This window comes from Sorex araneus, chromosome 1 (genome assembly GCF_027595985.1).
Source record: "Sorex araneus isolate mSorAra2 chromosome 1, mSorAra2.pri, whole genome shotgun sequence".
NCBI classification, from domain to species: Eukaryota; Metazoa; Chordata; class Mammalia; order Eulipotyphla; family Soricidae; genus Sorex; species Sorex araneus.
Genome location: NC_073302.1, coordinates 73949783 through 73963846, shown reverse-complemented (window position 1 = coordinate 73963846; position 14064 = coordinate 73949783). Strand labels below are relative to the sequence as shown.

At 40.4% G+C, this 14064-nt stretch overlaps 1 protein-coding gene across 1 annotated transcript in view; it reads left to right on the top strand.

Annotated features, from left to right (window-relative positions):
- PTAR1 (protein prenyltransferase alpha subunit repeat containing 1) overlaps nucleotides 1–14064 on the top strand; it is a 53990-nt gene that overhangs the window by 20095 nt on the left and 19831 nt on the right. Inside the window, exons 3-4 of the mRNA XM_055136965.1 lie at nucleotides 2073–2139; nucleotides 11407–11511. Coding sequence (XP_054992940.1) covers nucleotides 2073–2139; nucleotides 11407–11511 — 172 coding nt within the window. The remainder of the gene's footprint in view (nucleotides 1–2072; nucleotides 2140–11406; nucleotides 11512–14064) is intronic.

Here is a 14064-nt window from a genome sequence, read left to right as displayed (position 1 = left end):
ATGGGGACAGGAGATTAATATTTACTTAACTGAAGGACATGTAATTGGTAAGTAGGCTTATGAAAGACTGTTTGTTGCCACTTACTTGGGAAATGCAAAATCAGAATGAGATAGCATCTCACACCAGTGAGAATGGGATATATCAAAAAACTAGAAACAACCAGTGTTGCCAGGGCTGCAATGAGAAAGTAATGCCCTCCTCCCCCATTCACTGTTGTAGAATGTTGTCTAGTTCAACTTCTGTGGAAAAAGAGTATGGGGACATCCCAGAAAATTAAGAATTGAGCTTCCATACAACCCTACCATTTCACCTCTTGGAATCTACCCTCCTCACTGTAAAACCATTAATTTGAAAATAACTAGTCCCTGACATTCCATTTGCTCTCAATGGAACGAACATCTCCGAATGCAGCAGCTGTGTGTACCCTGGTTGAGAACTCAACATGAGGAACTACTTGGCACCAGAACTGCGCAGGAGGAAGAGAGCAGCGTGGAACACCTTCAAGAGCATCAAATAAGTTGTTGAGAGGATGAAGAACCTCTGGCTCTGGGCACATCTTTTTGACTCCACCGTTCTTCCTGCACTAACATATGCCTCAGAGATGTGCGCCCTACGAAAACAGGATGAGAACGCTATTCAGGTATCCCAAAGAGGAATCAATAAAGCTATGCTTGGAGTATCACGTTCCATCCAAGTGAGAAAAGGAATCAGGAGTTCTGACCTCCATCCTCTGTCGACGATCAAGAATCAGGGACGCGGGGCGGTGGGGGGCGGGGGGGGCAAAGAATCAGGGTCGCTGTCTCGTTTGCCAAGGTGTCAAAAATCAGATGCGCCAGACACGGAATGCGATTCAGAGATGACTGCTGGACTAGAGCTATTACCGACTGAATTCCACGGGATGTCAAAAGACTGTGTGGCTGCCCACCTACAAGATGGTCAGACTTCTTCACCAAGACCCTGAATAAACAGTTTGAGGCTGTGCATGTTCTTGGAGTGAGCAGACGCTATCAGGCTACACTAGCATGTGATAGGGACAAATAGAGACGTTACTGGTGCCCGCTCGAGAAAATCGATGAATAACAGGATGACAAGTGATACAAGTGATACACACACCCATGTTTGTTGCAGCACTTAGAAGATTAACTGGGATATGGTAACTATCCAAATGTCCTATGATAGATGAATGATAAAGGCATTGTAGTGTACATATACAATGGAATTCAGTGGCTGTAAGGTAAAGATGAAGAAATGCAATATAGATGGAACTGGAGAGTAGATGTTAAGTGAAGTGAGTCAAGGAAGACAAATGCTGGATGTTATATTACTTACCTCTGGTATGTAGGGAGGTAGAATAGAGCATGAAAGATGACAGGTGCTTGAATTACAGAGCAGATTGCTGGCAGTGGGGGTTCTGGAGAAGCAATGGGAAAATCGGCAGACTCGGTGTAATGGGGACCTTGGTGGAGAGTCTTAGGCATTTTGGTGGTGGTGAGGAGTAGTAAGTATTCATCAAATCCATAATTGTTACCACAACTGTAACCTAAACAAAAATCTATAACCTAAACAAAATAAAAAAGACTGAAAGGTACTTTGATTATTCTTAATAGGCATATCATAAAGTTGTTTCAGCATCAATTTTCAAGATACTTATTTGAAGTAGGAGAAAGTCTTTTAAAATTTTTTTGGTTTGAGGGTCACACCTGGCAATGCTCAGGACTTACTCCTTACTCTGCACTCAGAGATAACTCTTGGAGGGTTAGGACATTATGGGATGTCGGGGATTGAGCCTGGGTTGGCCAGGTCATGGCAAGTGCCTAACCCATCGTACTATCTCTCTGGCCCAGAAATGGATAAAAAGCTTGGTAATCTTCATATCCTTGACAGTTGAGAACAAGGTATCTCACCTTTAAATTATATGACGTTGAAACTAGTATATTGTGAGTTTTAAATGTTATCTATCATATATAAGTAGTTTATTTTGAGCAGTACAGAAGAGAAATTAAAAAGAAAGAGAAGCCAGACATTGAAAGGGGGTGCAGTGTGGTTCTAATATGACTTTTCTTTATTTTAGAATTGATAGATGTCACATGTACCCTCTTGCTTCTAAACCCAGACTTTACCACTGCGTGGAATGTCAGGTATGTACATCATTCTCATCCATGAGGAATTAAAACTGTTTGAATTTTTGAAGACAGGTAAGCTCTACCAACTGGTAACTTTTTGAAAAACTGAAATATAAACCATAATACTGTGACATCTCTAACATTTATTTCTTCTACCATTGTTTATGGTACTTTCCTGACACTTGAAACATACACCTTGTCCCATTGCTTATACATTCATCTGTTTTCTGTAAACTTAGCATCCTAAATGTAAGTTGTCATGCTGATTTATAATATACTACTTAATCCATGCTTTTCCCCTTTTTAGATTTGGCTAAGCTCAGTCAAATTAGCAAAATTGGTTAACTCTCACATCACTGGTTGATATAGTTGAGAAGATGCACAGTCCAATGGAAGGTGCAGAGTGATGATTCAAGGCCAGAAACTTCTGTTTAATAGTTAACACTGTGAACTCTGTCTAATCACTTGAAGTCTCCGTCACTTAGTATTTTGTAGTCCTGTATGTTTGTTATACCTCTTCATATAAAATACTTCATAGAAATATTAAATTTCAGTTCATTTAAATTGACCTTTTAAATTAAGCAATATGTATTGCTATTTAATTTGTGTCTTGAGCCAAATAAAGTTATTAGAGAGATGCAGAATAAAAATTATGAATAAACAAAAAGTGAAGTCCCTTTGAGCAGTATGAATACATTTTAAATTTTCTTATGGTAAAGAGACAGGTTCTAACTTTTTATCTTTAACAATATTTAATCTACATTTCTGTGTATTTTAAGTGAGGTTGCATTTTGAGTTAGTTTTCTAGAGTATAGTACCTAGTTTTATTTGTGACTGTTTTTTTTTTTAATTTTGATAACCATTATTTGGCTCTTTAAAATGATCTTATGAATAATCAGATACTTCAAATAAAGATAAGAAATGTATAGAACAGATAATTGCTTTAAGTTTTTTCATCATTTTAAAATTCATGTTTTCTTTAATGGAAATATTACGATGGTTTGGGAATCCTCAGAGGCTTATGAATTGCTGCCTTATTTCAGGGATTATACTACAGCTTTTTATGTTATCTGTTTCGTTCCACGCAACACTTAATAACTTTTACTCCTTTACCCAATATTAACCACAAGCGATAGCACAGCAGGTAGGGCGTTTGCCTTGCATGCCGTTGACCCAGGTTCGATTCCTCCGTCTTTCGGAGAGCCCGGCAAGCTACTGAGAGTATCCCACCCCCATGGCAGAGCCTGGCAAGCTACCCGTGACGTATTTGATATGCCAAAAACAGTAACAACGAGAGTCTCACAATGGAGACGTTACTGGTGCCCGCTCAAGCAAATCGATGAACAATGGGAGAACAGTGCTACAGTGCAGTGTGCTAGAATCTAAGCACTGGAAATGGAGCCATGAACAAAACTAGTCTTGTGGATTTTTTTTTCTTGTCGAGAAAGGCTACAAGGACATTATTAAATAATAATAGTAGTACTGTATTCTAGTGCTGTTGTCCCGTTGTTCGTCGATTTGCTCAAGCAGGCACCAGTAACGTCTTCATTGTGAGACTTGTTGTTTCTGTTTTGGGCATATCGAGTACACCACAGGTAGCTTACCAGGCTTTGCCATGTGGGCGGGATACTCTTGGTAGCTTGCCGGGCTCTCTGAGAGGGACGGAGGAATTGAACCCGGGTCGAGAGTGTGCAAGGCAAATGCCCTACTATTGCTCCAGTCCAATAGTAGTAGTAAAAGGTGGATATATCTTACGGAGAAAAAAAGGGAAGCAAATATAGAAAAGAATTAAAAGAGGATGGGAAGAGTGGAATTGCTGTTTTAAATAGGGAACATTTTAGCAAGAGCTGACATGATTTTGGGGGTTCACTCTGAATTGTGGGGTAAGAGCTTTCTGGGTCCAGGAAGCCACAAGTGGAAGAGCTTCCAGTTGTGCCTACAGTGTCCTAGTGAAGGAAAACTGTGTTTTGTATGGAAGAGAGAGAATAACAGGAGATAAGACTAGAGAGTAATGGGCCAGATCTCATAGGACTTGATAGATCATTAGAAGCTGCTGTCAGACTTTGACTTTTTCTGAGAGGGAGTCACTGAAGAGTTTCTAGCTGAGTAGTATTGTAAGTAGATTTTGAACCTCTGACTTCTAATGAAAAGTCGATTATAGTAGAGCAGGGAGTGCGTATGAAGCTAGGAAATAGTTGAAATTATGGAGACTTGAAGTAGAGCTCAGCTCAGCAGTTGAAGAGATGCTTAGTGTAGTACATCAACTGTAAGCCTTGGCTCTGTTTATAAACCAGTGCCAAAGACATGTGAGTTGGATGAGAGATAAAGAAAAAGGTCAAGCTTGACTGGTTTTTGACTTGAGTCTCTCCAAAAAGAATGGGTTTCCATTTGCTGAAATGAAGTTGTTTGGGAGAGAGGCAGAGTAAAATGGAGAAAGCTGGTTGGGGGTCTGGAGCTTATCTGGACTACTTCAGAATTGGATCTTACTAATTGTATAAGTCCATAGTTCAAGGAGAGTCCTGGGTCATATGTAAATTGGAATTCACTAGAATATGGATGGTATTTAGAGTTGTGCGATGGCTTGAGAGCCTCAAAAGAGTATGTGTAGATACCAAAGACTGAGCACTGGGACACTAGACAGGTCTAGACTTGCACCAGCCAGTACTGGAGTCACTGGTACACATAGCTATTGTGCCCTTGAAGTGTGATGCATATCAGTTGAGAATGTTTGGTAAGGCTGACACATCAGATTTCAGAGACTACCAAAAAAAGTAAACTCAAGGGGCTGGAGCAATAGCACAGCGGGTAGGGCGCTTGCCTTGCACGCGGCCAACCCAGGCTGACCCAGGTTCGAATCCCAGCATCCCATATGGTCCCCTGAGCACCGCCAGGGGTAATTCCTGAGTGTAGAACCAGGAGTGACCCCTGTGCATTGCTGGGTGTGACCCAAAAAGCAAAAAAAAAAAAAAAAAAAAAAAAAAAAAAAAGTAAACTCAATACTGATAATATGTTAACATTTTGGACATAACTGAAATTAATATGTTTATATTTGCTTTTGATGTAGCTATTTGAAAATTTAAAATGACATACATGGCTCACGTTTATGACTTTCATTCTATTTCTGTTGGACAGAAGAATCAGCAAAGGAGACTTAGGAAGGTACTATTATTTACAACTGAGAGAGTAGGAACTTTTTAAGGGTAGGAACTTTTCCCCACCTTTGTTTTCTTGGCATCTGACACTAGTGATTGGCACCTAATAGATAATTTAGTTTACAAACTGAAAACTGAAAATAATTTCATTTTGTGAAAAAAGAAATCAGTTAATAGAGAAGTGGAAGTATCATTTTTATTCATGTTTTCATATTCCTCATCATTACAGATAATTGAAAGTTCTTTAACAAAAAGAGATTCTTGGGACTGGAATGTGTCTCAGCAGTTGAACACTTGCCTTGAGATTCTGATTCAGGTCCTGGCACCTAATGGGGAAAAATTTTTTAAAAGGGCTAGAATGGTAGTACAGAGGGTAAGGCACATTATTTTCCATGCGACTGACCTGGGTTTGATCCCTGGCATCTTATATGGTCCTTAAACCCTGCTAGGAGTGATCCCTGAATGCAGAGTCAGGGGTAAGTCCTGAGCACTGCTGGGTGTGACCCCAAAATGAAACAGAAGAGAAAGAGAGGGGTGGGAGAGCCTTATCGGTATAATGTTCATCTAGTATGTGTGTGTGCATATACATACATGTGTGTATACATATATATGTATACACACATATATACACATGTATGTATATATACACACATAATTTGTTGTATATCCATAGGTCATGTTCAGTATAGAAGAACCTAATATTAAAACCTATGAATCTTTGTGGCTGGAGAAATAGTACAGCAAGTTAGGTGTTTATTTTGCACTTGGCTAACCCGGGCTGGATCTACAGCGTCCCATATGGTGCTCCAAGTACATTCAGGAGCAATTCCTGAATGCAGCGCCAGGTGTGGGCACAAAAACACATCTATAGAACTTAGTCTCTTTTCATCAATTTAACAACTGGCTTTGGCAGAAAGATTTAATTGCTTTATTTATGAAATATAATATTTGAACTAGATGATTTTTATGATAATTTTGAAAGTTTATGTATATATGGTTTGGGAAACTTGTTCCATAAATCCAGCTTCATAAGGTTTTTAGCAGCTAGTCATGAAGCTACTTCTATTAAATTGGTAAAGTTTACGCTAAGTTGGAAAGGAAATACTTTTTTTTTTTAAGTAATCCTAGATTTGTGAGTTAGCTAATATTGTAGAGCATGTGCATAAGTGTGTATTAAACCCCAGGTTTGGTCCCTAGCACTGTATCTGATCCCCTGAGCACCACTGGGTATAGTCCTCGTAGCTCTTGGGTTGTGTCAAATGTGGCCCCTGAGAAAATCCTCTGGAATCTGTTCTAGTAACTTTTAATTTGATTTAATGAAATTTGGTTGACACAGCTTCAATGAGATAGGTGCATGAGTACGTGCACAGATGAAAAATGGGGACTTTGAAAATAAACTGATCTACACCTTACAAAGTCTCTTGCAGATCAAATGCTCAACACCTTCTGTCTTGTTTATATTCTCCAGTAATTCTAGAAATCATTGACTAACTTTTAATTGCGTTTTATAAGCTGTTGATGGCATAATACATGAGTACTTAAAAATTATGTGTGTTGCAGGCAGGAAAAAATAGGGCAAGAAAAAGTTTTTAAGTTGATCTTTGATTGCAGTAAGCATTGCAAGTAGTTTAAAAATTCAGTATTAAAAAAATAACTAGTTCTTCTTGCATTGAATTTGCCTTGAAAGTTGCTAAGTCTTGATGAAAGGGGTTAACTTTATAATAACATTCTATTTTTCATTGGCCTATGAATGCTAAGTAAAATATCTTTGAGTAATTAGGAGACCTGTCTTCTAAGTAATACAAGACAAGTTCAGATGATTCTTGTCCATTTCTCATAGCAGAATTTATGACAGTGGTTCTGACACTTTGAACTCAGAGATCTTGAGTAGGCTATTGAATTTCTGCAAACTTCCGTTTTCTTCATTTGTAAAATTGAGGTGCTTAGGTTCAGCCATATAAAATTGTATAGATCAAAAAAGAGCTGAGTTCTGGAAATTTTTTGGTTTTGTTATCTAATGCTATTCTTTAATAAGAGTAATTAGACTTTTGGGGAAATTGTTGATTCTAGGGCCAGCACAGGAAATACTCAGGATGAGCCTATAGAGTAGGGATGTGCAGGAAGAGGGCTTATGATGGCGTATTTCAAAGGCATGGAAGATTCAACTCTCCAAGTGAAAGATGACTATCAGTAAGTCCATACTGACTGACACAAATATATGACTAAATAAATATAGGTAAATTTCCCTTAGGGAAAAAAAAAATCCGATAGTTGATCTAGAAAGATGACCCTTCTTAAAGAGGGATTAGCTTTTCGTGCCATAAGTGTGACTTTCCTCACAAAAAGTACAGTAGAGAAATCTGTGACATATTACTGCTTCAGCTAGTTAATCAAAGCCAACATCAACAGTGATATTATCTTAATAATATATCTCCCTGATATGACATAGTAAAAATGATGCTTGAAATCTCTTCCTCCCAAAAAACCAGCCTAACCATGAGGAAAACAAGCATGCATGCCTACAAAATGCATCCTCAGTACTTATCAAAAATTCTGACCATCAAAAAAAAAAAAAAGGTTTATGTGGAGGGTGCAAGAGGTTCTCAAGGAAATGTAAAAAATGTTATGTTAAGTCCTGTACAATGCCAGGAATAGAAAAGGGGCTTTTGGTTAAAACTAAAGAATTCTGAGTGAAATATGACTTTAAATAATAATCTTACAAATGTTGATTTAGCAATTGTGGAAGATGAACCATGATAATATGTCAGTAATAAAAGGAACTGGGTATATGGTACCCAGGGACTCTTTTTTTTGCCATTTGGGTCATACCTGGCAATGCACAGGGGTTACTCCTGGCTCTGAACTCAGGAATCACCCCTGGCAGTGCTCAGAGGACCATATGGGGTGCTGGGAATCGAACCCGGGTCAGCTGCATGCAAGGCAAAAGCCCTACCCGCTGTACTATTACTTCAGCCCCCCCAGGGACTCTATTATTATTATTATTATTATTATTATTATTATTATTATTATTATTATTATTATTATTTTGCTTTTTTGGGTCGCACCCGGCGATGCACAGGGGTTCCTCCTGGCTCTGCACTGAGGAATTACTCCTGGCGGTGCTCAGGGGACCATATGGGATGCTGGGAATTGAACCTGGGTTGGCCGCGTGCAAGGCAAACGCCCTACCCTCTGTGCTATTGCTCCAGCCCTGGGACTCTATTATTCTTAAAACTTTTATTTAAATTTGAAATGCTTTTAAAATGAAACTTATAAAAGGAAAATGAAATATCAGCAATTTTGTATGGTTTAACATAATACAGGATTGTTGGGAAAATTAAGTTAGTTAACCAATCTAAGCCACTTAAAAGGTCTTAAATTTCAGCAAAATTATTTACAGTTATTTGACTAATTAAAATGTTTATTTGTAAAATTATATAGAACCATGGCATGAGCCATAAATTGTTTAAGAACACAATGTAAAATTTTGTTAAAACTTACGGGGAAAGGTAGAAGGTAAAGGAGCAATAACATATGTTTGCATATTAGAAAAGAGAGAGGAGAAAATTTAAAAAATAATTTGTTTATAGTATGATTACTTTTCCTCTTTAATCCAAATCATAGTTGTGCTTTTAATCGTCGCCTGTGCATTTTGTGTCAGGTTCCCTTAGGAAGCTAGAGCTTGTCTTAATGTTAGAGGATCTGCCCTATATGTTTTGGAACAAGACAAACCGTGGAAACCCTTTTACCCACTCCTAAATAGGTAACGAATATTCCACTGTTGGTTAGGGGCTTCTGCTTCTGCTTCTTATATTTTCAGTATTATGAGAATAAGTTCTTCATTGCTATGTGTAATGGGCTGGAGGTATAGCACAGCGGGTAGGGAGTTTGCCTTGCACACTGCCGACCCAAGTTCAATTCCTCCACCCCTCTCGGAGAGCCCGGCAAGCTACTAAGAGTATCCTGTCTGCATGGCAGAGCCTGGCAAGCTACCCTTGGTGTATTCCATATGCCAAAAACAGTAACAAGTCTCACAATGGAGACGTTACTGGTGCCCGCTTGAGCAAAAAAATCGATGAGCTATGTGTGATGTATATTAATGCTTTAAAAGTTTTAATGGATCCAGGCCGGTGGGCACACAATACTGGAGAATGCTCCAGACCCCAGACCGAGCCAGTAATACGGGGGTGCCCCAGATAGAGCAGGTGCAGTCTCCCCCACCTTCTCCAGATGGAATCCTGGCGAACATGAGCTTCTACAAACATGGCTCCAGTATGTGGGGACCAGAACTATTTCTCCAAACCTTTCCCGATATACAAAAAAAAACGCTCAGGAGCGGCTCCTTTTCTCCTCCGTGCCTGAATGGCCATGATCCCAGAGGCACACAAACCAATCTTGGAATGCAGTGGCTGCTGGCAGAAATGCTCCTGGACTGTGAACTAAGCTATGGCCCCGTACTGCCCAACGAGGAGAAGGGTTTTTTTTTTTTTTTTTTTGCTTTTTGGGTCCCATCCAGCAATGCTCAGGGGTCATTCCTGGCTCTGCACTCAGGAATTACCCCTGGCCATGCTCAGGGGACCATATGGGATGCTGGGAATCGAACCTGGGTCGGCCGCATGCAAGGCAAACGCCCTGTCCTCTGTGCTATCACTCCAGCCCCAGGAGAAGGGTTTTTGTCCCTCGGCCTTTCCCCTTTGCGGCAGCATGGCAACCGACACTTTTCAGAGCCAATTGGACAGAGAGCTTTTTGGGTCACATCCAGCGATGCACAGGAGTTACTCCTGGTTCTGCATTCAGGAATCACTCCTGGCAATGCTTGGGAGACCGTGGGACTGAGATTGACTGCCTGAAAGATTTTATTATTGAGACTCAGCTGTGAAGAAAGCAGGTGGGCACCACAACACCAGAGAATCCTCTGGGCCCCGTACCGAGCCAATATCTCTGGGATGCCCCAGATGGAGCAGGTGCAGTCTCTTCATCTTCTCCAGAAGGAATCCTGGCGACCATGAGCTTCTACAAGCATGGCTCCAGTATGTGGCTATCAGGACTATTCATCCGAAGTGCATAGCCGCATAAGCGGCTATGCAGCCTTTCCTGAAATGAAAAGTAAGCAATGGAAAGTAAATGATCTAGCGTCTGCCCCTGCTCCAAACTAGAGAGAGAGTGACACGTGGGGCCTCACGGGATGGGGGGTAGAACCGGCCCCTCTCCACACCCCAATGAGGCCCCAAAATTGCTGCCCACGAATGGCTCCTGGCTCCTGAACGGCCATGATCCCAGAGGCACACAGACCAATCTCGGAACCCAGCAGCTTTTGGCAGAAATGCATCTGGACTGAGCATTAAACTATGGCACCGTGCCACTCCAGGTGGGAAAAGGTGTTTGTCCCTAATGTCTTTTCTCCCTGGTGGCACAGTGGCCACCACCTTTTCAGAGCCTATTGGACAGCCAGGTATGAGACTGCTGTGACTTGACATGCGGGGCCTCACGGGATGGGGGGTGGAAACAGCCCCTCTTCCCATCCCAGTGAGGCCCCAAGTTGTCGCCCACAAACAGTTCCTGGCTCCTGAACAGCCATGATCCCAAAGGCACACAAACCAATCTTGGAACCCAGAGCCTTTTGACAGAATTCCTTCCAGACTTACTACTAAAATATCAGAAATCCAAAATTGCACGGCCATGACATCATATGCTCTTCATAAGCAGCAATAGAAAACAAATTATCTAATGATGCCATTTCAGCAGGTCTGATTGTTGGGGGAAATTCCGAAGAATAATGGTGGGTCTTTTGTGGAAATATTGAATGTGATCAAAGTAGATAGAGGGTAAAGTGGAAATCATCTGCCACATAGGCAGGGGGAAGGGTAAGATGGGGGTATACTGGGATTATTGGTGGTGGAAAATGTGCACTGGTGAAGGGTCGGGTGTTTCATCATTGTGTGACTGAGTCTTAAACTGGGAAGCTCTGTAACTCTTATCATGGTGATTCAAAAAAATTTTAATGATTTATTTCATGATGAAGTTATATTAATAGTCAAACGTTATGTTTGGAGAGAAAGAATGATTTTTTCTTTATTTACTGAATCACTGTGAATTACAAAGTTACAAAGTTTTTTTTTTTAATTTTCAGGAAAGAACTTATTCTCTCTGGCACTTTAAATCCAATTAAGGACCTGCATCTGGGGAAATTGGCCTTAACTAAGTTTCCAAAGAGTCCAGAAACGTGGATTCACAGGTATGTTAGTTTATGCCACAGGCTTCTTAGAATTCTAAAGGCAGGGGAGTAGAATAATGAATGTAAACCAATGACATTTGGTTCGGAGTGTAAATTAGTCAGCTCACCTATTTTAAACTTAAGTGACCCTGTATGTTCACCAACAATTATTAAATCTCTTGAAGCCTTCATTTTCTCATTTGTAAAATGAAATATATAATGAATAAGTAGGTGTAATGAATGCACCAACTTGAGACTTAAATTCGACATGAAATAATGTGTGCAGGCTCTGCAGTAATGACTGGTACCTAGTAAATACTTAAACATTAGCTGTTGTTATTAACTATTTGAAACAGGCCTGTAGATTACATTTAGACATTTGCCCATAGTGAGAAACTTGGATTTTATAAAGCATTTAGCCATGTTAGTAAAGATGGCAGGTACTGATGGTGGTGGTTATTAAAATGAACCATATTTTAAAAAATAAGTAAAAGCTGCTAAGATGAATGATGTTTAAGCTGGGCTGAAGTTACTAAAACCATACATGCACCTTACATTTTTAGGCTATAGGCCTGAACCAGACAGTGAAAAATAAATGCAAATTTCCCAAAACACTGTCTGAAGTCTGCCTCCTCTCGGTCTCTCTAACAGATAGATTTGTTTCGACTAAATTGAGGTGATGGGGACTTTTTGGTTGGGATCAGTGAGGAAGTTTTCTGGAGAAGTTTGCTCTCAGTATAATTATTAGGACAGCTACAACTTACTGACTATTTTTAGGATCCTAAAATCAATTCACAGTATCTTAGTTGTAAGTTTGCCTTTGGCTCGGTATTGCAGATCAGCTGCTTTCCAACCACATAATTGTTTGTAATTTCCTTCCTTTGGGATGGCACACTCCAAAGAGCTCTGTGAGAGCATGGTGGCAGGGGAGATAATTATTATTAAAGATGCCTCCATGAATTTATTGTCTAGTCTGAAAGTTAATAAAGCAAGATTTTGTTGTTCAGTAAAAAACTGTTAGTTGAAAATAGTAAAATGAGTCTTTTCATTTCTTCTATCTTCAGGCTTGGAATTTTGTCTTAAAGGATGCTTTACTGTAAAAAAAAAAAATGTAAAGCCAAAGACATTAAGTGTTTAGAAACACTTTTTTTACATTTTATTTACATAAATGCTAATAAATCTTAAATAGACCAGGGGGAAACTTAAAGATAAAGACATTTTAAAGTCTTTTTGATAGTTTATTTGATTATGCTGTTTGTTTCCTTCTATATTCTGTGCTGTAATGTTGAAATTTTGCTTAATGAAAGCTGTCACATTGCAGTTTCTTTTTTTTTTTTTTTGAAAAAAGTAGACATAGAGTAAGGCATGCAGATATTAAAAAGTGACTTAGTAAACTTCACTCCTTTAGTATTTACCAGCCACTAATGCGTATTGCCTTCTCTCCCCCGCTCCACATCTCCCTTCTTCCCTTCTCACTGTTAACACTGCAAGGACCAGTGTTGCTCCCAGGCTTGGCTGTGGGCTCACATTTTCAGTTGTGCTCACCCGGGGTTATGAGCCTTTAGTCACACATGTGTTCACCAGAGCTCACACACACATGCATCGTTGCCTCCTGGCCATCTTGGCCTCTAAGCTTGACAGTGCGGTGCCTTTCATTGGTGCTGCCCGCAGATAGATGACTGATGCAGCTGGAGGTCCCTTGTGCTCGGGATCTCCTACCAGGCTGCCAGGATAAGGTCTGTGCATGCTGCAGAACTGGTAGTCAGTTTGCAACCTCGTGCTTACTAGCGGACTTTAGCTACAGAGCCATCTCCCAGTCCCCAGCAGGCCAATGGCCTTTACAGAGTTTTGCCAAATTGAGTTTAAGAGTTTCATCTTTGGAATGATGGCCATTCTCTTTTGGACAGATTTTAAAGTTCTAGCAAAATGTATCCCCTTCCCCTTGTCTTCTTTCTCCCTTTTAGCCCAATTTCTAAATTGAATGAATTTTAAAAACAGAGGCCAGAGAGAGTTTAGCAGACAAGGCACTTGCCTTGCGTGGGACCAACCTAAGTTAGATCTCCAGCATACTATATGTTTTCCCCAAGCACTGCCTGGAGTGATTGTGAGTGCAGAGCCTGGAGTATAACCTGAACATTGCTCAGTGTGACCCTGAAACCAAGAAAAATAAATAAAAACAACAAAACAGGATCTCTGAGAGAAATACTGTATCTCTGTATCACTGTCATCCCATTGCTCGTCGATTTGCTCAAGTAGGCACCAGTAACGTCTCCATTGTAAGACTTGTTACTGTTTTTGGCATATTGAATACGCCTCAGGTAGCTTGCCATCAGCCCCCACCTCTTGCGGTCAGACCATCTGATTCACACCTCTGGGTCAGACCATCGGGTCCATACCTCTGGGTTTCAGATCATCGTATCCCCATCTCTGGGACCTTTAGCCATCAAGCCCATAGATCTAGGGGTCAAGACCATGAGGCCCACACCTCCAGACATTAGACATCAGGGCCACACTTCCAGGCTGAATGCTTGTAAAACAGTTACACAGCAAGCAGGTATGTGGGTGTGGCTCAGC